General features: G+C 27.6%; 1 protein-coding gene across 1 annotated transcript; it reads right to left on the bottom strand.

Moving 5' to 3' along the window:
- LOC103580959 (uncharacterized) lies at positions 1 to 26,275 on the bottom strand. Its single transcript, XM_008562916.2, has 6 exons — positions 25,343 to 26,275; positions 18,436 to 18,618; positions 7,618 to 7,758; positions 5,166 to 5,543; positions 731 to 909; positions 1 to 610 (listed from the first exon to the last, which is right to left on the bottom strand). Exons 1-6 carry the CDS (start codon positions 25,812 to 25,814, stop codon positions 56 to 58), a joined length of 1,908 nt encoding a protein of 635 aa, XP_008561138.1. The 5' UTR covers positions 25,815 to 26,275; the 3' UTR covers positions 1 to 55.
- Between the last annotated feature and the right edge of the window lie 1,350 nt (positions 26,276 to 27,625).

Below are 27,625 nucleotides of genomic sequence, written 5' to 3'. Positions count from 1 at the left end.
TATATTTATATATAAATATATACACGATCACTTACATAAATAATAAAAAATAATATTAACGACCATGTTTAGTAAGTTCGAGTGGTTGCTGATCAATCCACTGATCTTTCCAAACAATTGGCGACGATGATGTAAATTCTTGATCTGAATCTTGCACATCAATTTCTTCGTCTTCATCTTCATTCGAAGATTTTAATTCAACCGATTCAGAACCGGTTTCATTTATAGATCTCGATTCTATTTTAGAATTATTTGAATTACGCGAAGGTAAATCTTCGCCGACAAGTTGACTAATCATCCTAAATGCACTGGGTTTTCTTACGGCATGAGAGTTATTAACATCAACACGTTCTGTCATCATCGGTGACGATGTTGTGACAACAGCATGAAAAGCACTATTTCTACCACCCATGCCGGCAATTGAAGTTGTCGTGTGAGTCGAGTCCAGTCCAGCTCCTGACACCACATGGGAACCTGGAGATCCGGATCTGGGTGTTTGTGCTACAGACAGTTGGGATGATGGTGGCTGTGATGAAGGTGGGGGTGAACGCTTCAGTAGATTCATTCGCTGATGACGTCGCCACTTTGCCCGTCTGTTAGAAAACCAAACCTAAGAGTCACGAGTTAAGTCGTTAGAAAGCTCGTGACTTACCAATTAGAAAAGACAGTTGAATTCATTTCTGTGAATGAGGGTCTTTATATCCCTTGAAAGGGAAATGGATTTGCTTACCTGAACTCGTGCTTCAGATAAAGATGTTTTCGAAGCCAATCTCTCACGGGTTGATACACATGGATAATGCGAACGTTCAAATTCTTTTTCCAATTCTTCAAGTTGCTCTGGACTAAAAGTCGTTCGGTTACGCCGAAATTTAGGCTGTTCTGACCCGTCTAAGCTTCCGTCATCGTCATCTATGATTGATCATAAATACATTCAGATATTTAGTTATGATTTAGTTAAATTATGAAATATTGCACATCCCGTATTTATTTTTTTAATAATAGAGTTTTATTTGAAAAGGTTAGAACTCAAAAAGTGTAAGGGATAAAATGAAAATTTTTTTTTGCTTAATATAAGAAACCATGAGTATTTGAATTTCCTTATGGGAAAAAAAATGTTATCGATTTATTAATTAACTCAAGAAGTATTACATCTTTATAGAAATTACAAATAATTTTAATAAAACACTAAATACGAAACCATAGAAAAGTATTATTTGTACTCCAGAAAAGTTTATAAAAACATACCGATACTGCTATTCTAATACGTCGTATCCCACATTCGGGAAATTTTTCAGGAGACGATAAAAACGTTTTACGGTCGGTAAAGAAAATTATTTGTATTATGTTTACATTGGTATAACCTACAAATTTATTTTCATGTTTTCATAAAATACAGGCACTTGTAGTGAATAAATAATTTTGAATTATATGCTGTATGAAGAGTCAAAAATTATACATCATTACCTTCTTACTCATGTCGTTAATTGCTTCCTTAAAATTAACTCAAAATTAAAAATGTTGAGCGTGACTAAACCTATACGAATGTGGGATACGATATATTCGAATGCGCGAAAGTCTGCACTATGAAAAATTTCCAACAAATTTTACTATGGGTGCATTGTAACACCGGACCATAAGAAAACTGGTACAAAATTTACAAGCGTCCCATAAGAAACGTATGCGCATATGTCCCAATCGTGTGATCTGCGCATACGTTTACTATGGTACTCTTGTAAATTTTTTATCAGTTTTCTTATAGTCCAGGGTTACAATGCACCCATAGTAAAATTTGTTGGAAATTTTTCACAGGGTGTGTGTGAGATACAACATATTAGAATTTTTATTTAAAAATACTAAATAAAAAATTTGACCTCGAAAATTTTTACATGAGCTGCACATTGTTACAATGATTCCATTTTTCAAAAAAGTATAAATGTCAAAATTTGTGAGATATGACGTATTTGAATGGCAGTATCGATATATGCTTTTTATGGTATTTGTATCAATAAAGTGACGCTTTTTGTTAATTTTCCTAATTCCTAGTCTATACAAGATTCATATATGGATTTTGACATGGTACAGATTTTTATGGAAAATTTTCGTAAAAATTTACATGGAAATCGATACAAGATTCCCATATGGATTTTGACATGGTGCAGATCCCTATGGGAAATATTCGTAGAAATTAACATGGAAATCCATACTAGATTTCCATATGGATATGGCATGATATGGGTTCCCATAGGAACCCATGTGAAAATCTATATCGGAATATATGCTGGATTTCTATAGGAAACCATAGGAAATCCAGACTGAATTCCCATATGGATTTTTGTGGTAGGGTACAGTACAGACTATAATACTTGAAGGTACTGTTCTTTTTTCCGTGTGAAGTAGCAATGTGAGACAAGTGTGCGCTGTAGGCACGTGTGCGCACACTTGCCCCACATGACTCTAATGATAAAAAATATGTATTTTAAATTGAAATATTTTAGTTTTAGAAAAATCTCATTTATATTTTTTCGCTTCGAATTCTTCATCGAAAGCTAATAATAAAATATAAAATTAATTAAAATTTGAAATGCACTGGATTGTGATGGAAGCCTAATTTTAATGGTGATTATTTTACAAGCATAAGTAAAAAATTTTGTTAATTAAAAGTCAAGACTTAAGTTATGATTCTTGATAACTGAATAAATATCAGTAAGAAAATTATTATTATTATTTTATAAATATCAAAAGTGTTATAATTTCGGTTAACTTTTAAATGTTGAGTTGTTGATTGAGAATGGAATTCGAGGTTAGTAATATTTGATCAGATATTAAATATTTGTAACACAAATTGAATGCCGATGAATACATTTGTAAAATGGTTTATGATAATGTTTGGTAGCAGTAAATAACCATCACAACTTCCGGTATTACTCACTTTGAAAAGTAATCTATTGTCAGCAAACAGCTGCACAAATGTTAAGCCGTTCTGTATTGCCCAATTCAAGTTGAGTGCATTGTATCTTGGACACGATTTTAAAATATTTGCCGTTACAATTTTAATGTAATTTAGTACAATTGAATTTATTATAATAACACAACATTACTATCAACATTTATGATTAATTATTTTACTGTAATACTTTTAATGTTGGCCGATGATAACAGCACAGTGTGTGAATTAAATATATATCACTTTTAAAAATTAAATTGAAAAAAAATTTCCCACAGAATTTACGTATGCAAGTTTTAAGACGATAAAAAAACTCAAGGTTTAAATGCGGAACTTTGAGGCAAAAATTTTGTAAAAAAAAAAACAAAAACCCTGGTGGAAATTTTTCGGACTTCTGTCTTAAAAACTCAGTTCTAGAGTTCTAAAGACTTTTTCAGAGTTCCAAAGACTTTTTAAGACAGAAGTCCGAAAAATTTCCACCAGGGAAATTATCAAAAATTTTTTTATTAATTTGAAATTCTTATGAATTTTGAAATGAAACTAAGTACTTAGGGTAAAACGAGTCGCCTAAAAAATTAAACAATTTTTTTTAATCTTGCAGGGTAAAATATTTTATGTCTCATGCCAAAGGTTACGCCGCTAACTGGCTAAACGCAGCCTCATAAAATTTTTTATTAAAACGCAATCCTTTCTGATTGGTCAAAAGAGTGGTTTAATATGTATTAACATACTCATTTTTCTATTAAACCACCGAATTTGAGTAAAAGGTGCCGAATGTATCCCTTCTTAATAATTCAAACTAATGACTAATCTATCATTTTTCTCTCTTATGACGTCACTTTGAATTTAGCACCCTTATCAACATGACTAAAATCTCTAGGGGTGTGTTCAGAATTATACTCTGGAGGTGAAGAATTATCTATCCAGGTGTAATTGGTACCTTTGTAATGTTAAATCGCACCTCGGATTCGACTAGAGGATATTTCTGAATATTTGAATATTTTCTCTTCCAGACTGTTTCTGAACATGCCCTAGACTGCGCATGCGCATTTAATTAATGAGCACACGCATGTGTAGATCAAGGCAACATCAACTGAATTTTATAACCTTAAATTTCTCTATTAACTGATATGACATAACTTCAAAGTTGACTTTTTTTTATTGAGTCAAAATTTGCAAAAAAAAAGACAAAAAAACAAAAAAATTTTTTTTTTAATTCCTAGTCACGCTTAAGTAAAAATTCAAATTTTATCAAAAATTTTTTATTCATTTCGATATTCTTACAAATTTTTTAATAATACGAAGTACTTGGGGTAAAATGGGGCACGTCAAAATTTTTGTGAATTTTCCTTCAGAAAAATAAGATTTTTGCTGAAAAATCTTGTAATTCCTCAGTAAAAATTTATTTTTTATTTATAATTATTAGTAAATAATAATATTTGTTCAAAATAGATGACAACAAATAAAATATCAAGTCATAAGAATTTTTTATTCGCTCACGTATTCCATACTCCGATCTCTATTAAAATTAAATTCAAAAAAAAATTTTAACTTCTTAACCAAAAATATTCCTAAACATTAAACGATTTCGTAAACTTTTATTTCAACGCTTATATACTTGTTCATCATAAAACGTATTGTAATTTTTTTCACTTTGCAAGACTATACCATCAATCCATTATATTATTAAATATAAAAGATCAATTCCTAAATGACTCAGTACATAAGCAATCTTTACACGCCACAATAAATAATTATCTTTTAAAGATATACAATTATAATTACAGCCATAGCTGTATGCTGATGATTTGCATAATCATCGCATTCGTGATAAAAAAAAAATATTCATCATCCATACAAATACGATTCCGTTTAAAACCAGCCACTATATTATAATAATATTTATTATTTTTAATCATCATATAAAATTTAGTTGCTCGATTCGATCGGTAGCCTCGCGATAAAAATCTACTGAAAGATATTATATAAATATAATAATATGTATATGTATAATACGAAAAACCAATGAGTATTAATATAATGAATGCATTGTAAAACGGGATGTGCTTTTTTTTTATTAATTTTACGTAAAATCTTATATAAGTGACGTTGCAAATAAGTGCAAAATTATTTATATATTTATATATTTATATATCGATCGATTATAATATTTACTTAATAATAATAATGATAAGAGTATTAGTAATAAAAAAATTCAAACCTTGCATATAACCTCGTGCAATAACATCGGCAGCACGAAGTGCATGTTCTGAATTGGCAGCAGCCGCTGAAGCGGATGTCGCTCCGGGACTAAGTGACGTTGGAAGAAGAAGCGATGAAGCAGCTCCAGTTATACCAGTAGCTAATGGTGGTATCATCCATGGATGTCCTGGAGCTCCAGGTGCTGGCCAAGTAGCCGGAAGGTGATGGGGAGTAGAAGGATGATGGTGAGCTGAATTGAAATACGGATGGGGTCCAGCGGCGTACAATCCGTATCCAGTGGCTCGTGCAAATTCAGCGGCTGCTCTTTCTGCCGCCCGATTTCTTAAGATTCTGTTAATGCTACTGACTGACGGAGCTGTTGCGTTGCTACAAACTCCTGTAAAATTTTTTTTTATATTTTTAATTAAACAAACAAATTATTGTTATGGGTTTATTGTTTATAATAAAATAATTTTACACTATAAAAAATCCGGAAGGTTTCCGATTTTATTTAAATCCGAATTCACTTCATCATGGAGTTCTGAAGTTTTTTTTAAAATCACTTCGCATACAGAATAAAGAGGGAGTTTGTTTTTTCAGATTAGTGATCTGAAGTTTACTTCAGTTTGCATTCACTCCAAACTGAAGTTTTTATACTAAAATGAACTTTCCTTTAAAGTAAATTTTGCCCGCTTTCACTCTGCAAATTTTGATGCAAAAAATGAAAAAAACTCAAATGCCCCTTCTTTTTTTTTTTTATATTCGTGATCGCGATAAACTACCTGGGTAAAAAAATGTATAAATTGTAACAAATAAATATTTATGTCTGTTAATAAACAATTTTGGTATTGTTCAAAATATTTGTAAAAATCATGAAATTTTTTTTTCATTAATCCTTCGAAAATAAAAAAAAAATATTTTTTTATTCTTCATCGCCGGAAATAATCGACGCTGTATCTGTATGATTATTTTCAATAACAATGTGTAGTTTTACACCAAATATTCTGTGTTTTTTTTTTTTTTTATGCGTCGTAAAGTCGTATAGTAAATTAAATTAAGTTTTCGATATCCCTATTTAGTCACAGAAGCCAATCCGCATTTATCCGAGACTATTAGCGGCTTAAATATAATTACCAAGAAAATTTATTGAAATTAAATCGGATTTTAAACTAATTATTTTTTAAAGACACACATGGATATTTGTTAATTAATTTTATTAACAATAATAATAATAATTAATAAAATAAAAAAAAAAAAGTTTTTACGGCAGAATCTAATTGAAATTTAATCAATAATACTTTAAGTATATATGGAACACATAAATATTAATAATGATATTTTCTTGCTGCAACGTATATACATTATTAGATAATTTTTAACGATGGATTATATAATGGTCAATTATTTGAGAAAATAACACCGAATGGTGTGAAAGAAAACATTCATACTGTGTTAAGAGTACACCGCTTAATATTTCACACCAAAAAAATTTCACACCGTGTAAAGTCTTCGAAGACCATTTTTACACCAAAATTTTTTTACAGTGTGTATCATATACACCGTAAAAAATTGTTGGTCTCGGTGTAGTGTAAATGAATCGGTGTAAAAATTTTGGTGTGAAAATTACACCAAATATCATGTTAAACTTAGGCAGTGTGAATTAAAAACTGGTACACCTCTAAAAGTGAGAATGTGTAATTTATGATAACTGCGTTAATAAAAAAAATATTGAAATCTTCAAAATACTATTTAATATTTTTAAAAAATTAAGGACCTCGTTATAAGACTAGCTCGGGGCTGTAGGGGAAAAAATTCTTAGAATTGAGGTGCCCCCACGATTGTACTTAACAGCGTTTGCGCCCAAACCTCGCTATAAGACTATCGCCGTTTTGCGTTTTATTTATGTATTCGGTTCAACTCTACTCTATTATACAGTGAATCTATTTCATATATAATCATAAATAAACAGAATTTAGTCGTTCTTTTCTGTTAATTAATTATGTGATACCACGAAATTTGAAGTATTCTTTATGAAAGTAAATTATTTAATGTACAATCTTTATGTATGTACATTTTATCTCGATTTTAGTCGTAGTGGTCGTTAGTCTTATAGCGAGGTTTCGGCACAAAACTTTTATTGAGTAGTTGGTGGGGGAAGTGTTCCGAGCGAGTTTTAACAAATTGAGGGAAAGAGTCTTATAACGCGTAGTCTTATAAAGAGGTCCTACTGTAGTTAAAAATATTCAATGATCATTTATTGCTCATTAATCAAAATTATAACAAGCAACACTGAATGGTGTAATAAAACTAGATTACACCATGGATAATTTACATCAAAGGTCTTTTACACCGTTATTTCACACTACACAACTGTGTAAATTTGCTCAAAAATTTTTTACAGTGTGAAAATGTTTATATTTTATTTTTGCTTGTAAACTGAATAAAAACTGTTAGTTCTTAAATAAATTTACCTTCAGAAATCAATCGTTCTCTAATTTCCCAGGCAAATATTGTTGGATTTTCTCGTTTATACTGTTCAATTTTAGAAACAACTGCCGGAGTTGCGACTTTAGGTTTACTACCACCGATTAAACCAGGCGGTCGTAGAGTTCCTGTAACAAAAAAAGTTTAATTCATGATTATATTTACTTCTTTATAACGAAATTATAAAATGAAGTTGTCAGCTATAAAAAAAATGATAATAGTCATAGAACTCTAAAAATATTTCTTATACAAAGAAGCACTACCGGTTTTAGACACTTTAAGTATCTGTTATGGAAACTTTAAAAATTTTTATACGCTGATTTATAAAATAAGCAAATAAGCTAATTTTTTTTATCATATTTAAAGATACTTGATTACTAATTACAGTCACAATATTTTTAATTAATTAAAATGTAGTATTAAGTGCCGATATGTAGTGGAACCAAAACCGGTGCTAAAACTTCAAGTAATTAAAGTTTAATTAGTACACCTTGACTAAATCAAAGAAACTGTCGAAATTGTAAATATATAATTATAATCATCTATTTTTTTTTCATTTCTGTTAATTACAAATTTAAATTAGCAGAATTTCATTTTATTAATTTTTAAAGAACTTACATTTTTATGTACAGAAAATCATGGATTTCTTGGCGCGAAAAACTTTTACTCGCCCCAAGAAAATTTTTACTTGCTCCAAGAAATTTTTTGAATTGAAAATAAAAATATTTTTAAAGCAAAAAAAAATATCTTGAGCCAAGAAATTCTTTTTTCTGTGTACATCCTTTTGGTTTTAAGAAGCTTTCTAATTTCAAACGAGTGTGATTTTTTTTTCATTGCCAATCGTTTGGTAGGCTTATTTTATAGCTAAAAATTTTTTTTAAATTTGAACTTTAAAATGAGTCTCCAAAACGATATGCAATAAAAAAAAAATTTACGAATTGAAAACAAAAATTTTTTTAGAATAAGAAAAAAATTTTCCCTCATCTCGACATAATTTTCGTTCTCAATTCATAATGAAAAAAAAAATTTTGGAATAAATAAAAATTTCTTGCGCTAATAAATATTTTTTTTTCTGTGTAGTATTAACTTTCGAAATAGTGAATCTAGTTTTCATTATTATCAGTTACTAAGAATCGGTAACCAATAAATATGGTTGACTTACAACTTGCCAGCACATTGATTAAGTATTATGAAATAAATAAATAAAAAGTTAATACATTGATAATCCTTGATTTATGAGTTTGTTTCAATTACATATTTTATTACAAATCAGCATATAATCGAAGTAGATATGAACATGCAAACTCATTATTTTATTATTTAAATATATAATTTTTTTCTGTAATTTAAAAATTTTGAATAGCAAACTTTTGGCGCCTGGTTTCAAAAACCATAAGATACAAAATTTCATGAGCTGAATTTTTTGTACTTTTATATTTCGTAGTATCTTCTGAACATGTTCATGTAGTATACTATCACATTTTTTGAACCTCCTATAGCCTAATAATGCATTTTTATGTCAAATATAGAAGAAATTAAAAGTTGGCTCTTATTAGGTTTTAAACTTGAGCAGCCAAATTAATAAATTTTATTAAAAAAAATACTGTTATATATTATTTTAAATTAATTGAAAAGAGTAAATTTTCCGGATCGAAGAATTAGATCTGTTTCATAGTAAATAATAAATTCGAATATTTTTTATTTACTTTGGGTTTTTAAATCTTATTTATTTAATGGGTTTTTGTCTGTACTATTCTCTATCCAGGCTAATATCAGACTTGTTTTGGTATTATATTTAGTCTGTTTTTAATTGCTTTTAAATTAAAAACAGACTTTTGTGTTATAATTGTTAGTCTGTTTATTTGATTTTAGGACAAAAACAGACTTTTTTTTACTATAATTTTTAGTCTACTTTTGATCGCCTTTAGATCAAAAACAGGACTTTTTACAAATATAAATAATAATAATAATCTAGATTTATTAATTTATTTTAATTTTGTTGATATTTGAAACATGCCAAAGCGCTTTCGTAATAAAATGTCACAATAATTCTGATGGTTTCTAAGGCCAAAATATTTATCGATTTATCCAGTAAATAATAAAAATTTCTTGACATTTTAAGAGTAATTTTATTACTTTTATTCAATATTATAAATATTCAGTCAAGACAACTAAAAAATAAAGTTGTCAAACTATCATTAACTGCCGGCATTTTTAAATAAAAGACACTGAGTAAATGGTAAACAAAACATAATAAATTCTGGAATTTAAAATATTTTTTATAAATATTGTCCATAAATAAAAATATTACAAGTCCATGATTAAATCTAGTTTTGTCCTCGCAAATTTTCAGAACTAAAATTTTTCCAAGTTCAAGAATTAATCAACTTTTGTCTGCCCGTAACGCAATCGTTTTTTAATACAACAGATCAAAAAGAGCTTAAAATTTTTATAAAAGATCAAAAACACATCAACTAGTTCAAATACAGACCAATTAGTCCAAATGCGCTCCAGTGAGACTAAAGTCAGATCAAATTTTTCGACCCAGGTCCTATAAAACTAGAGTTATCGGGATTAAATGATGATGTTATCGTAACAATTACCTTGAATCTTGAGATCCAATTAGATATGTCCGGGTTAAAGTACTACAGCATATTAATATTGTCAAGGTTACTTGTGCATACATTTGTGCAAAAACATTCTCGCAAAGTTGGGTAGGTAGGTAGGTAGGTAGGCAGATAGATAGGTAGGTATCAGTTGCCAGATGATTGGATGAAACACGCACATCATTGTTGATGTGACGTAGTGTCTGACAAGGACATTTTCGACGTTTCAATAAATTAACGTAGATATAGAGGCCATGGAGGGACACAAGGAAAATTAAACGGAAGGAGAGCTCAGTACATGTTAGTATACATCATACCCAACCAAAGCACTCAAAGAATCATGGCATGATGGGTATGCAGGGGTATATTCTTTCATTTTATATTACTCTGAAAAGCTAATGGAAGCCGCGACGCAGACAGGCTTGAGCAATTATCGGTCATTACGTGTTATTATTAATAACAATAATAATAATGGTGAAAAAGAAATAAAGCGTTGGTATATATCGCGTGCGCTCCCACGGGAGAAGTGCGTGCTGAGGTATAAACGATGTTACCTACCTAATAGGTATCTACGCCTCGAGCAAATTCCTTTGCCACAGTATTCATTTTTGTCTCTTGTTTTTTTATATTATACCAAGTTTACTTAACTTATAAATATATATAAATAAATATATATGTGTATACATGTATGTACTTTAGTTTTTGAATGTCAGATAGATTAATGATACTGATAAAAGCACATTGTGAGTTTAATAAATTGCTTATTGGCACTTATGTTCGAGCAACTACGTAAATCACCTTTCGTAATTATTTAAGATATATTTTAATGACAACAAATATGTTATTATATTTATCTCATTATTTTATATGGCTATTTGATAATTACTTTTTTCCCTAATTTCATTTATTACTTTTTTTATTTTTATAAAATCTGTATTGGTGGAAAACCTTAGCTATTTTACATTAATTTATTATTGAAAATTACAAACTTACACTGTAAAAAAACGGAAGTCAATTCGGAGTGATTACGTATTTTATTTAAATTCGAAACTCGAAGTCCTGGAGTTTTAATATTAAAATAAACTCCCCTTTGGAGTGAGTCTTATTCCCAGGGGGTAAATAAATAAAGTCATGCGCTTCGCATTCACTTTGGATTTAATCCGCATTTACTCCCAAAATTGTTTAGTTTAGGAAAATAATTTAAATCTAATTAACACAAAATTAGATCAATGAAAGTTTTGTTTTTCCCGGTTTAAAAATATTGATTGAAAAAAATTAAAAATGATGAAATTCGAATTCTTTTAAATAATTTCAATTCTTTTGTTTGTATATATAGATATACAGTTTTCAAAGAACACTGATAGAAGGATTTCTTTGAATTTAATAAGATTTGTTAATATTTAAAAAATGGTTTATTAATGAACAGGCTCAAATAAATATTTATTAACAGTCAACAAATTATTTGTTAGAGCGTGTTTCCTTGCACCAAAAAAATATTTATTAATGTATAATAAATGATTTATTAATATTTAATAATTCATTTATTTGACGCAATTTAACGTATTTGAAGATATAACTTAATTCTCTCATAATATAAATAATAACAATATTTTTAAAAATTTATTTCAAGTGGGAAGATGAAGAATATATCATAATAAAAAAATAATTTTTATTAAATAATTAACAAACAATTATTTAAAATAATTTTTATATTTTATATAAAATATGGTCGTGTGGCAACGCTTACTACTATCCAGTTAGTCTCATGCTAATATATACAACTACATATGATTGTATGCAGCCATCTATCGATACTATTCGCCAAAGAATTATTTGTTAACTATTAATAAATATTTATTTGTCTCAAAGAAGCTTCTCACAAGAGTTTTAATAAATCTAGTTTTTTTACTCTCAAATAAATCCTTCTATCAGTGAATGACCGCTTCTCAATTATTTTCAATCAGTATTTTTAACCAGGGTCCTTGTTTCAGATTTGAATTGATTCCAAATAGATTTTGTTTTAATTATTGGAAATTTAAAACATATAATTCTTTATAAAATTTTCCCGCGCTAAAATATGTTTTGTCTTCAATTCGAAGGGGACAAGTAAAAATTTTTTTCACTAATTAATAAATTCTTTCTTTCTAAGTAGGTCTTAAAATGAGGTAACTGAGTCTAGATTTTGATCAATTTTTATAGTAAAGTAATAATTTTTAATTTTTGTATAATCACAAATATTTTAGGTTATAAGGGAGAATTGATAATTATGATAATTAAGTTTATCCTTAAACTGTTTACTGGTAAAATCAATACGATTTACATTAGAAGTTAAAATGAAAAAATAATTCCGTTTAAAAAAGCTAATCTTTAATTTCGGGTTGTTTAAAAGATTGACAAACGTGATTATCTCTGAGTCAACGATATGAGGGATTCCCCATAAAATTTGCATGTCAAAGCTGTATGATAATTTTTTCAAAATCTTTTTGTATTTTTTATACTGTCATCATTTTGTTTTTAAAATAACTCTTTCATTTTTTAAATTCAAATTTTTTTTTAACAGAAATATTATTCATTTCTTTTTTTTTTGTAACTTCAAAAAATTCTAATAATCCAATTTTTTCATAAGGATTATTGAACATTGCAAGACTTCATAATACTAAATTAATCAATTATTTTGATCACACTTAAATAGATTAAATTGTTTACTCATATATACAAAGAAAGTTTCATAAAAAAATTTGAACTTAATTTTGGTTCAATTTATTGTTCCGTTCATTTAAAAAAACTTATTTCAATCTAATAAACCAGCGCTGTTAATTATTGCGTATAAATCTTCGTGATTACAATAACTTTTGACAGATATAATTAATCGATCTAATTATTTTTAATTTTCCCGCCATGTAAATTCAAAATTTAAAAACCGTGAAGTTATTGGTTTTGGTCCGATTTTCGAAAAACAATTTTTCATGAGATGTCGAAATTTTGACTTCCTAGGAATCTATTCTGTCTCTTTTCAAATGGCCGTCCACGTGTGTACGTGTGTCTATATATATGTAAACTAATTTTTGTCATACAATATATCTTTGGAACGAATCAACTGATTTGAATAGCCTAGGGCTTTTAAAGACTTGAATTTAATTAGATTCTGAAGTCGATCGACCGAGTAGTTTCCAAATTATACGGAAAATATAATTCAAAACTCTGTTAAAAATATTCAAAATAAATAAACTAATTGGGAACTTGTACTTGGAAATAATTTATATAATATATTTAAAAGCACGTCATTACCTAACGATTATAACAAGTGTATAACTTTGACGAGTATTTTTTTTTTTTTTTTTATATTTACACTGAAAAATTTTTTGAACACCATAATTAAGTTAACAAGTATTATACATTCAATTCATTTCGGCCTCCAAGCGAAATACCTCATTACCAATATCTCACTTTTGATATTTATGCAGCTATATTCTTCTTTTTAAATTCTTTTAACTTCATATGTATTGAAGGGTAAGAGTTGATTTCATTGAGTAGTCAAAAACTTGATTTACGTTTTTCCGCTAACTAGAAATATATATTTTTGAACAAAATTGTTCTTTAATTATTTTTAACAATACGTAATAACAACTTCAAGCCATAATGACTATTTTCTTTTTTTTTTTTTTTTTTTTTTTTGATACATGGAATAATTATATAGTGTGGTATTTATATGGATTTTAAATAAATTTACCTCATTTTTCTACATTACCGAATTCTTTGAAATTTTTTTCATATATAACACAAATTCTATAAAATTACTTTTTACTTGTAGTGTTATTTAATAGTAAATTAATATTTTAAATACTCTGTCGAATTCAAAATAGTGAAAATAGTGATTATTCACTGTTTACTAGTGAAAAGCATGTCACTAATTCAAATAGTGGTATACTTTTCACTGGCGATAAGTAACCGTTCACTGTCAAATAGTGATTATCACGTGATTTTCACTGATTCGATTTTATAGAGTCTCATTATATCGCGTTACTAATTCCAAAAAGAGGCATTTGTATTGGCCCTTTTGGTTTTAAGGAGCTTCCTGAAGCCGAAGGGCGTACTATTTTTTTTCATAGCCAATTGTTCAGTAGGCTTATTTTAGAGCTGGAAATCTATTTTCAATTTTGAGCTTTAAAATAAGTTCCCAAAATAAATCGGTCTGAAATAAAATGATACGCCCTTGTGGCTCTAGGAAGCTTCCATATGCCAAAAGGGCGAATACAAATGCCTCCTATTGTAAATAGTAATGCGATATATTCGTTTAGACAAAATCTTCAATATTTATATTAATACACGGAGAAAAAATTATGGTAACTGTTCCTAGTACGTTTATGAAATATCATCCCATACCGTTACGGTAATGATTACATGAGGTTATGGGATATAGACCCATACTTTTTGGGAAGGTTTCCATAAATATGGTAACAATTCCTATCATTATGGTAACAATTCCCATATCGCATGTGAAAGAATCATGGTAATGATTACCATACTCATAGGAATAGTTCCCATAAGCAAATAGGAACCAATCCTATAACCACATTGTAACAGTTCCTAAGCGTATATGGTAATGGTTACCATAATATTATGGTAATCATTCCCACAATGCATGGGAATTATTACCATAATATTACGGGAATAGTTACCATAATATTATGGGAATGGTTACCATAATATTATGGGAATGGTTACCATAATATTATGGGAATGGTTACCATGATATTATGGGAATGGTTACCATAATATTATGGGAATGGTTACCATAATATCATGGGAATGGTTACCATAATATTATGGGTATGGTTACCATAATATTTAGAAATGATAATAATTTTTTTTTTGCAATAAGCGTTTTTTTTGTATATTTAATCTGTTTGTGAAACTATATTACAATAAAATATTATTTTTAGTCAGATAAAAATTAATTTGTAAATAATAATAATAATAAATAACTTCATAATAATTTACACTGCAAAATTCTATAGAAAAAAAAAAAATTATTATAATTTCTAAATATTATGGTAACCATTACCATAATATTATGGTAACCATTCCCATAATATTATAGTAACCATTACCATAATATTATGGTAACCATTCCCATAATATTATGGTAACTATTCCCATAATATTATGGTAACTATTCCCATAATATTATGGTAACTGTTCCTATAATATTATGGTAACCATTCCCATAATATTATGGTAACTGTTCCTATAATATTATGGTAACCATTCCCATAATATTATGGTAACTGTTCCTATAATATTATGGTAACGATTACCATAATATTATAGTAACCAGTACCATAGATACATAGGATCTATTCCGATACCGTATGGGAATTATATCCATAATTATCGGAATGGTTACCATAATATATGTGGGTGCCGTTCCTATAATCAAAATTTCAAAAAAACTAGTTACCATGCAGCATGGGAACCATTCCCATAATATATTGTAACTGTTACTATAATTTTTTCTCCGTGTAGTGAGCTCAAAATTATAATCTTAAATTAATTTTTCATACAAAATTAAAAATATGTGATTTTAATTCAATATTTTATTCAGGTATCTATTGTGTGTGTGTGTGTGTGTGTGTGTGTGTGTGTTGGAAGGCCTGAAATAATTGAATTTAGCAAATTATTGAGTAGTAGATAAACTTAATCATTAGTACAATCAGAAAAAAATGAATGATACAAAATATTTAATTTATAATCACCATAATTTTTTATATAAATAATTTTCCCCTTTTAAAAAACGCCAGAACTGGAAAAAGTATTGACTATCAAAAAAAAAAAAAAATATTGAAAAAACATTATTAATGATTTTTGATTATTTTGAATAATTTTTTAAATAACTTCTTAAAAATATATTACTGCAATAAATCACTACATTAACGCTTAAATTTCTTTCAAATTATTATAAAAAATTTTTAAATAACAAAACGAAAATACTGTAAAAAATTCTGAGTAATTCTTCAAAAGTTAGAAGTGTGTGCCTCACTAAATTATTAGAATTCTTTTGTATACTAAGGTGACAAAATAGTCTACACATAAATATGTATAAATTACAAAGAAAAATTAGAAATCTTAAATTTTTGGACTAACCATTTTAGTCACCGTAATCACTATTTATTATTGAGTCCATATAATGCATCAATTATCTGATAAAATTTATGATTTTTTAAAAAGTAATTCAGGTACTTTTTTAAAATTTGAAAAAATTTTTTGATTAAGGTATTGTACTGTCAGTTTTTCGAATTATTGCTCAGAAGTCAATGGAGTTTGACATATTGATAGACAATTATAAAAAAAAGATCTGATAAAATTTTTGAAGACCTACAGAGAACCAGTAAAATTTGGATTTTCATCAGTTTTTATATAAAAATCAAAATAATTTTGATTTGTATCTTTGTATCGATACTGTGTAATGATATTACAGCATGTATAATAAATTCTAAAAGGATGTAACAATAATAATTGTTAAAATGTATTTATATTATCTTAAATAAAAGAGTATTTGTCTTTGTATCAATACTGTGTATATTTTTAATATCTTTGTAGATTTTCATCAATTACATATAGTAAAAAAAAAAAACATTTTCCGATTTTATTCAGTAACGATTTTATTGATTTGCAATGATATGCTTGGGACTATTTGCATCAGTGAATATTCACTGATTCAGATTAAGAGAGATAGGGATGAGGTTTTGAAAATTATAATGGGTTCAAGTACGACAATAACAACAGCGGGGACAATTTACCTTGTGTTGATAGCATTATTTATTAAAAAAAAAATGATGTTGTAATTTTTGATCTACATCACATTCTTGTTAAACTTTACATGAAATTCCAAGTGTTTTTGAAATGAAAAAAATTTAAGAATAAAACATTACCTGAACAATTAACCCTTCGTTGATCGCGCTATGAATTATTCCCCGCTTTTTTTTCTTTATTTTGTAATATAAAAAATTTGGAAAATCCAAAAGTATACGACTCATAATGCTCATTTATTATGAAATAATGAAATAATAACAAAAAAATGGCGGGAAGCACGAATAAATTTAAAATTTGTTTTTTTTTAATTATATTAGTAATTTTTTATAATTATAAAAGAATTTTCTTAAAATATCTCGATTAATAACAAAAAAATATATATATATAAATAAAAGCAAATAAAAAAAAAGAATTGAATTGAAAAAATTCAGGCTTACCAATTAGCAATAACACAAAAAAAAAACAGCTGTACTAGGACGGTAATGTGCAAGCGCCCCTGGTGGAATAAATGTACGTATAATGTATAGATATATCACCATCCATGTTAATTTCACATAGATATATATATGTATAGTTATACAGCCTTTTTATTCTTTTATTAATTGTAATTAAACGACACTGAATTACCTAACCATTTTCAATAGGGGATCTACAATTCTTTCAAAGAATTTAAAAAAAAAAAATTTGTTTCAATTACTGAATTTTTTCGCAAGTTATCGTGTCTACGGGTTTCATACTTGAGGGACAGGAAATTTTTTTAAACTATTTTGATGTTTTTTCGGTTTTTATTGAACTAATTAAATTTTTGAAAAGTATGGAATTAATCTCCATTAAATTATCTTCAAAATGGTGTGCAACTTATCTTAATTCCGTAAATCAACAAAGGTATAATAATTCAAATAGTTGCCGAAGTGAGGCGAAAAAAATTTTTCGATCGTAAAGCACTCTCTGATGCTTCGCATCATGAGTCGTGCAATAAGATAATTTTTTTAGCTTTCAAGAATTTAACTATTTCTTCTTTGATCTATTTAGCATATATTAAAAAAGTTTCTAAGGTTATAATTATTTATATTAAATAATAAATGTCGAATGAACGTGGAATCGCGATGATTCTCCGTGAGCGCGACCAAACTAAACACTGAAATTTTGTTTTCAACGTTGCCAAATACACGGAACCGTAAATAAAACTAATATGGATGTCATATATTGTCAATAGAATTGGCAATGCTGTAAGAAAATTAACATTACGGCCATTTGACAACATGTATCATTTTAAAAATTTGTTTTTTCATGGAGGTATTTAAATTTCATTTGATTTTATATAATTCTCTCACGATTTAACGTACTTTTAAAAAATTTTCTCGTAGATTGAACGAGTTTACTTACCAAGAAGTTTCGTAACAACAGCTCCTTGTTGATTTAACGACAACACATGGTTTGCCAGATCGTTATAATGTCTCAGAGCACCCAATCCGTGTGACAATTCAAGAAGTCGTTGACGTGTTGCTCCACTGATTGTACTGCTGTTACCAGGGAATGCCCCAGTAGCGCAATTGGGATGGCTCACACCTTTAAATAATTATAAGTAAGTATATATAAATAAACCATAAACTCATAAAATATATTTTTCATCGATACATTGTAATCCATAATTTAAAGTAATTAATTGTATTTAAGTTGATTATATAAAAATCTAATTATAGATTAAAAATGGCGAAAAAAAATCAGTAGCATTGTTGATAAATATTGGATAGTAATATTAATGTATATTTAAGTGAAACGTATTGAAAGCGTATTTTTTCGAGTTGAAACAAAATCAACGGATGTCTTTAAATTATTGTCACTCTTCCTGTCTTCTTGTTAACGTGTGTGGTAGACGCATAAGAAACACATCATTTGTTCAAGAATTCATGTATGCTAACGAATTTAAGAGAATGTATTCTTACAGTTTCTCGGTATGCGTTGAGTAAAATTACGAGTGGCATTGAGCGATTTTGTCGCCACGCCTTGTATACCGATTCAATAGAGTATCGCCTTAGCCATACATTCTTTTAAATTAAAACAGTCACGTCGCGACTCCGTTTTCTATCTCGTCGGTTCTCATTTTTTGTTATTGTCATTAAATAATAACATGAACTAAAATAGAATAATAATTCATCGATCATTATGTTATTGTTTATTTATAAATATATATATATATATATATATATTACATATGCCACACGTTTGTACAATATAACTTTTAACTTCTTTTTTACATAATTGAATAATTATTTTTAACTTAAATAAAATACCAGGAAAATTAATCACTTGATTTATTTACTACATAATAAATTTAAAAAAAAAATTAATTTATTCTAGTGATAAAAATTACCTGGTTATTCACAGTTTATATACTAACACTTGTTTTTGTAATTAAATGATAGTTAATATTTAAATTTTCATTGTATTTGACAGTAAAATCTACATTTTTTAAAATTACACTTAATCATCTGATGTTATTACAGTTGTGTAAACTTATTTGTTTATTTTAATTCGTATTTTTTGCTGGAAACTGGTACCTTACAAAAAACATCGATATTTTTATTTAAAAAAAAAAAAAAAAAATACAATTCAATCATTGGTATCTCAGTAAAAAATAGTTGTGCAGGCCATGAAAAAAATTTTGCCAATTAAATTTTTGATATAAAATTACATCGGCTATAGGCTCATTAAATATTTATGTGATTACTTTAATTTTGTTATTTTAGCTATTTTTAGATAACGTTTTTTTTTTTTTTGTTTGAAATTATTTGTATTTAATTTATTACTGTCTTATTAAACGAAAAAGCTAAAGGAGGTTGCTAAATATAACAATGGCGGGAAAATCAAAATATTCAAAACATTTAATAATTTTTTTTTGGCAGACCAATAGGAAATAAAAAAAAAAGTTGGCGGATGTTCTTTTTTTATAGAATGATTTTTAAAAATGTTTCAGTAAGACAGTTTTAAATTTCTTGAGTAAAAAGTGAAGGAAAAAAAAAATTTTCGTTTTTTAAATTTTAACATTTTTCCGCCACTGCTGTATTTCGCTAAAACGAGAGCTAGAGCATTTTAAAATAATAATTATTTGATTTTATAATCGTCTAGGATTTTCTAATTGATGGAGAACTTTAACTTCATGGAGAAAGAAATGAAGTAATTTTTATTAAATTTGAAAAAAAATTACAATCTGAGAAGCAATCTCGAAACGTTAAAAAAATCAAAACTTGTACAAATCTAAAAGTAAAAATTACAACATATTATTTGGTGCACGATAGTCATTCACCTTACTTTTGACTTTTTCGCCTCATAATTTAAGTCGAATGAGTCTAAACCAAGTCAATTTCTATTTGATTTAAACTTTTTCGTCTTAAATCGTGACTAAGTAAGCTAGTTAAGTCTAAACCAAGGCGAAAACTCAATGTATTTCATATCTCCGAAAAAAAAGTTGAGTTTGTCTTGTGAAAAATGGCTCCAAATTTTGACTTGGTAAACCAAATCTAAATCAAGTTTTATTTTTGACCCGGGTATCTTCAAAATATTTTGAATAAAAAATGAATCTAAATGAAAATATAATTACGAGATATGAACCAAGTGATTAATTATATGCCATTAAACACAATCAATGTAAGTATACTTGGGTAATTATATGAAGTTCCGACGGACTGTTCATTACTATCATTTAAATAAACTTACGAAAGTACACGTAAAAAAAATGTAACTTGCCCTAATAAATTTTTTTACATGATGAATTGAGATCGAAAATTTTCTTGGTGTGAGAAATTTTTTCTATTCCCAATAAAATTTTTTTTTCCAGATTGCAAAATTTTTCTTGCGCCAAGAAATCCTGTTTTTCTGCTTACATTAAATTAAAAAAATTTTTTTAATTTTCCCATTTATAAAAATGAGTATAATCATAAATACAAGTAATTGATCGACAGATTTTAATGATATATAATAATTATTCACCTTCAATACACTTTAAAAAATCGGGAATGAATTAATAGTAAATATGAATTTTATTTAAATCCAAATTCACTCCGCCACTCAGAGTTTTAAAAAAAACCACTTTGCATACGGAATAAACGGAGAATTTGTTTTTTTCAGATGATTGATTTCGGAGTGATCTGGATTTAATTTAAATTCGCAATCACTCGCTTTCGAAATAAATTTTACTCCAAAAGAATTAAATAAATACACAGTTATGTGCTCCACATTTACTCCAGATTCAATCTGCGTTTACTCCGAAAATTATTTACAGTACAATTATTTAATATTAATTTTGATCATATTATAAATTTATTATATATATATATATATATATATATATATATATATATATAGATATGTGTTAATAATAGGTCATTATAATAATAAATGATTTAATCTGAAATATTTAAAATAATTAAATGTGTCAAGTTAATTATTACTTAATTATCTGTTAAAAATATGGTAAATAAATGGGCAATCAGTGGAAACGAGTAAAAGGTGTGAGACCACTCATCAGCTAATATTCGCTCAGGTCAGTATTATTTTGAGATGGAGATATTTTATCGGAGATGCTTCCGTGAAAGCGTTTACTCTTTGGAAGATCAGACATATATATGAGAATTGAGAATCGAGGTCCCAAGAACATTCACTTTCACAGAAACATAACTATATACATGATAAAAATGTAAATTTTTGAGTATATGTATATATATATATATATATATATATATATATATATATATATATATATATATCTTATAAAATTTTACATAGATTCAAATTACACGATTATCTCAAATATATGGAGAAAAAAATTCGTTTTTTTTTTTTTATTTTTGTCAAAAAAACCGATTAAAGAATCGAATTACTTATTTTGCAAAATTTAAATTGTAGTGTACCATGATTTTATGAACATGAAACGGTTACAAAGTATAATTATTGAGGACAGAATGTCTGCTTATCTAACTGCTGTTTTTTATTACTCCATTATTAAGAAGGTTTTTATATGTTTACGAAAATAAATAAATCTTTTTAAAGAATTTATCATCACATCAAACTCCAGTAAAAGTAAACAAGTAAAAATCCTTTTTCAATGCATCAGATTAAATAATAAAAATCAATTTTATAAGAGCAATATAAATTATTTAACAATTGCCAATCGGAGTCTTACAATCAAAATTTTTTTTCATATATTTTTTTTTAATCAACTCAAAAATGTTAATTTTTTTTTTGTTTTTCGATTGTCATATATTGTAAACTTAAAAGTATTAAAAATGTAAAGTAGTGTTAATTTAAATTTTTCATATAGTTGTATACATTTCTGATAATAATTAAAATTTAAAAAATTTGATATTAAAGTTCTTGAATTATTATTGACCATTTTTTTATTTTATATTTATAGGGCATTTTTATTTGTATTATAATATATCATTATAATTGAAAGTGTCAGTAGTTATTCATTTAATTGCATTATAATGAATTATATATAAATAAACCATTAACTTTTTTTTATTCGATGATTAAAATTACGTTTTTTCTATCACTATTTAATTCGTAATATTAGAAACATATATATGTGTATAATTATTTTATATCTTTATTCTTAAATACCTGTATATATATTTATATACCTGCCTACTCTTTATAGCCATGTTAGTCATGCGAATATTTTCTTGATTAAGATAATCTTATCGTCGATCATAAAACTCCTTTTACAAATTAATGTATCTTGTTAAAAAATTTTTATTATCGAATGCACTTTATTTGATCATCTTATTAATTATATTTACACTGTAAAAAATCGGGAGTGATTTTGGAGTGATTTGAATTTTATTTAAATCCACATTCTCTCCGATTTCGAGTTTTAACATTAAAATAAACCCCTTTAGGATCAGTTTTTCTACAAAGAGATAGGAGAGGTCGGGGCAAGACGGCCCACCTAAGCCGATTATTATTCTTTGTGGCTTTGAACCATCAAGTCGATTTACTCTCGTCCAACTTTAACTCAATTCACCAAAATTTTGGTGAAGCTCCTGAAAAAAATTTTTTTTTTGGGGCAAGACGGCCCCCCTCCAAAAAAATGGAAAAAAAATTTTTTTTTAATTGTAAAAAAATTTCCCGCGTTATAAATGTTTATATTTTTCTCTTTAACACCTGTATTTACTTTTATATTACTCGAAATAATCTTTTTTGATATAATACGAGTAATTTGTTCACTTCTGTAGAAAAAAATTGAGTGTTTTAATTTTTTTCCGAACGATTGTTACTGTCTCTCCTGTCATGAACTGTATTCTGAATCAAAAGAATCATGGATTCAATGTCAAAAATGTAAAGAATGGGCTCATGATTCCTGTGCAGGAGATGACGAATATTTTTCCGATATGTACATTTGTGAATATTGTGAGGATTAATTTATAGAACACTTAAATTAAATTTAATATCCAAAAAAGAATTTTTGTTACATTTTAATAGTTAATGTTGTTAATTTTATAAATATATTGTTCATAATGTTACATATAATAATTAGAATTGTTCTGTTGGATTCTATAACAAATTACATGAATAAATTAAAAGTTATTTAATAAAAAATAACTTAATTGATTAATAATTATTTTTCTATTGAATAAAAAATTGATTACTGATATTTTTAACTTTTGCAAATGCTCTATTTTACCCCAAATCCATAGAATTAACCAAAAACTGATATTTCTATCAAATTAATCATGACTAGATTATAATAATATGAAATACATTTTTTTTTAGAATTTTTAAGTGGTTCATTTTGCCCCTAGTTTCACGTATAAGGCTTAAAAATGAGTAAATAATCTGAATATGTGATTATCAAAAGAAAACAAGAAAAAAAAAAATTTGGTTAATTTTTGAGGTGGGCCTTCTTGCCCCGGTCTCCCCTAAAATAAATACAGTCATTTCCGTATTTACTCCAGATTTAATTCACATTCACTTCGCAAATTTTCTAAAGTGTAGATAAGAGTGTATCAACTTTATGAAAGTATATTTTTATAATAATTAACACTTTAAATTTAGGATGGAAGGAGGGGGGGGAGCAAAACGGGGTAAGATCGGAAAAAAAAAATTATTTGGCGCAAAAAATCCTTTTTTCCGTATACTGTTAATTATATTGTGAAGTTGTCAATTATTATTTCTTTCGGCTGAAAATCGTTCCCGACGGAAATTTTGTTTAATATTTTTATAATAAAAATAATTTGTCCAACATTTTATCAGTTAATTTAGGGGAAGCGGGAGCAAAAAGAAGTAGGGTAGACAAAACAGGGTACCCTCAAAATTTTATAAAAAAAAAATTTTATATTTAAAATGGTTTTTAACCATTCCAAAATCACTTTTGTAAATATAATTGAGCATTATTTTGAATTTTTTTTGTTAAACTTTATTAAAAAATCAATTGTCAGTTGAAAAATATTAATGACTTTTGTCTTATGATAAAATCTATTAAAAATTTATTTTTCTTCTTTGTCATTCAATAATCATACAAAATATAATTTTTCTTCATGTATATTATTTGCAAAAAAATTTAACAATCAAATTCATTAAAATCCAGAATTTTTTTTCCTTTTTTTGGGGGTACCCCATTTTGCCCGCAAAAATGAAAAATTTTTTTTTTTTAACAGTAACTGAAAATTTTTTCTATTTACTTTGAATATCATTAAAAAAAAACAGATTCAGTGTATTTGAGTCCTCGAAAACTTGGTATTTTCTTAAGTACCCCGTTTTGCCCCTCTCTCCCCTACACTCTTATCTAATTTATATATCACTACAGTATATACATACATAAGGATTATAAAAAGAATAACAATAAAATTTGGTTTTATAATAAAAATTATCAACTATTTTTCTAATTTTTCAAATATTTTCCTACATCTAAATTAAAAAAAAAAACTCTTGTCAGTAAAAAAAACCTTTGCGTCAGACGTCTGCGGATAAATAATTTCAAAAAAATTAATTTTGATTACTAAATTATTCTAATCAAGACTTTTAAATAATCACTCGTTAAAAATAGTATAAAATTAAGATAAAAATAATTCTTCAAAAATTTTCTGTTTTAAATTTTTCAGGTGTTACTCATTAAGTAATTATCCAATTACTACTCACATGATTCTCAATAAAAAAAACCGCCGAAATTCAATATTAAAAAAAAAAATATTTTTGCAACAGTAATTTTAAAATAAAAAAAAATTCTAATAAATTTAAAAAAAGAATTTTTTTATTTATAATCTATATATAGAAAAAGATAATTATTATTTACTTTCAACAATCGGCGCTGATGAAATTCCTGAATGATGATGACTGGCATGATGGTGATGACTCTGATGAATTTGAAACAATCGTGATCGGGATTGATCTAAAGTCGGTGACGGCGGCTCCCATGGCCGCGTAACAGTCGTACCGACATCCGTTGCCGTTGTTTCATTAATCTGACAGCAATATTTGCTATTGCTATTGCTTGTGCCATTGCTGATATTATTTTCTGTCGCCAATTCGTCATTATTATTGTTGCTGCTAACATTATTGTTATTATTATTGTTATAATTGCCGCTATCATCGTTTATTGTTGTTCGCGTTACCGCGGTAGTTACTGGACTCCCACTGCCACTACCACTACCACTATGAGCACCACCAGCACTACTTATATTATCAACAATAATTATTTCATTAACAGTAGCTGTTACCGGTTTGGTAGTACCCGGCGGTGTAGCAACATTACCGCCTATCATCATCACCGTGGATTGCACCCTTCTCAATAAATTACCCACCTAAATTATTCTTTACAAATAAATATCCCCAATAATCTGCTTTTATCACAACAATAAGATGATTTTATTCTACAAAAGTCTCTTATAAATATATTTCAAAAATTTAATTTTTTTAAAACTACACTTTTGGCGCGCTTCCATAGTCACTGACACAGCCGCGAAAATTAAATGATTTATAAAAAAAAAATTAAACTCGCACAAAAATGTTTTTATTTAAAAATCACGATATATTTAATAATCGATACTATTAAAAATCTTTTTATCGTTGATGCAAGACTAATGCTCTTATATTACAAGACTACAACTGTCTACTGTCTTTACATTCCCCTCTTAGTTATACAGTGGTATAGCTGTTTGTTATATTAAGACACACGTTCGACCAGCCGGGTCGATATCTTAGAGTGTATACTGTGGCTGCTCGCACTCTGCCGGATTCAAGCAGATTGGCTTCCGTTCAGCGGCTCGAAGCTTGCCCAGACTACCTTCTACCTTCTACCTTATCCCCACCTTTATGGCTGAGGTGAGATCAAGATTTAAGGCACCTCAGAGTCGCACATGACATTACCCTACAGACTTTAGCTTGTTTCACTCATGAGTTAAGAGGAGTAGGTTTTAATCGGCTGTATGGGTGGAAAGGAGGATAGAAAGATGGGAGGAAGAGAAACAAAGGGTTAGAGGTAAGTAAAGGAGATGAAGGGAACAAGGGTACTCTGTTTGGTTGATTATTTAAGTGGTATGAGAGGTGAAGGGAAAATTTTAAGATATATATATATATATATATATACATATATTCATATATGTTTAAAAGTACGAACTGAAGAATATAATGAAGATCAAGTCGCGCACTTTCATCGCGCATCTAACCCGCCCACCGACCATTACCAACTGATCGGCCAATTGAACGGCCTCGTGGACGCCTACTGTAAAGACGCGATCATCGAGACGGCTAATCGAAATTCACCCTGACTTGGGTAAGTATGATCGACCACAAGAACCACTCACGCGTGCATTACTTTTATTTTTCATGCTAGTAGTCATTTTTTATTTTTTTTTTTTTAGTCATTTTTACTTTACCGCCACGCTCATGTAATGAACGACCTGACGTACGTAAGCCTTTTATCCCTCTATCTTTTTCATCTTTACATAAGTATGTGTATATATGTTTCATTTATATGGATAATGAGTCTTAGAATTGGGTATATTGATCATTAACATTGCAAGCGAGACAATAAAAAACACCCTGAAGAATTTGCATTTTATATATATATAATATAATATATGACTATAATGTGAATACTTTCTAAACACGAATTTGCATTTTATATATATATAATATAATATATGACTATAATGTGAATACTTTCTAAACACGAATTAGTGAAAATAAGTGAGTATTCACTAATTCAGAGTGCGAATCGTACCACTAATTTTAAAAAGTGGCGCAATTAGCACTTTGACTTAGTGAGTATTCACTTATTTTCAATAATTCATGTTTAGAGAGTATCCAATACCCGAGTTCCGTCATGGGAAAAACCGAAAATCGACATACCAAAAAATTTTCAAACTTCGTTATTATTAAGAAAGTTTTCGGCAGTGCGAAAGTTCAGTTCATTTTTGGAATTTCTGACTACATCCTGATTAGGATGACCAAAGGCTTGCTAAAGTCAAGAATGACAATTTACTATATATTATAAAAATTTTATTACCTAGATTAGTAAATTTTACTTATATAAAAACGGCGTTTATACATTTTTATCCTCTTTAAATCTGAAACA

Source organism: Microplitis demolitor, chromosome 5 (assembly GCF_026212275.2).
Source record: "Microplitis demolitor isolate Queensland-Clemson2020A chromosome 5, iyMicDemo2.1a, whole genome shotgun sequence".
In the NCBI taxonomy this organism is placed as follows: Eukaryota; Metazoa; Arthropoda; class Insecta; order Hymenoptera; family Braconidae; genus Microplitis; species Microplitis demolitor.
The sequence above is the reverse complement of the archived record's forward strand: the minus strand, read 5'-3'. Positions and strand labels throughout refer to the sequence as shown.

What these genes read in the sequence shown, in the direction of transcription:
- LOC103580959 (XM_008562916.2), bottom strand. Translation starts at nt 25,814, where the DNA reads ATGATGATAGGCGGTAATGTTGCTACACCGCCGGGTACTACCAAACCG. An exon ending in AGAACGATTGATTTCTGAAG is followed by an intron (nt 5,544 to 7,617) that starts GTAAATTTATTT and finishes AAAATTTTACAG; the next exon opens with GAGTTTGTAGCAACGCAACA. An exon ending in TGCACGAGGTTATATGCAAG is followed by an intron (nt 910 to 5,165) that starts GTTTGAATTTTT and finishes GATCAATCATAG; the next exon opens with ATGACGATGACGGAAGCTTA.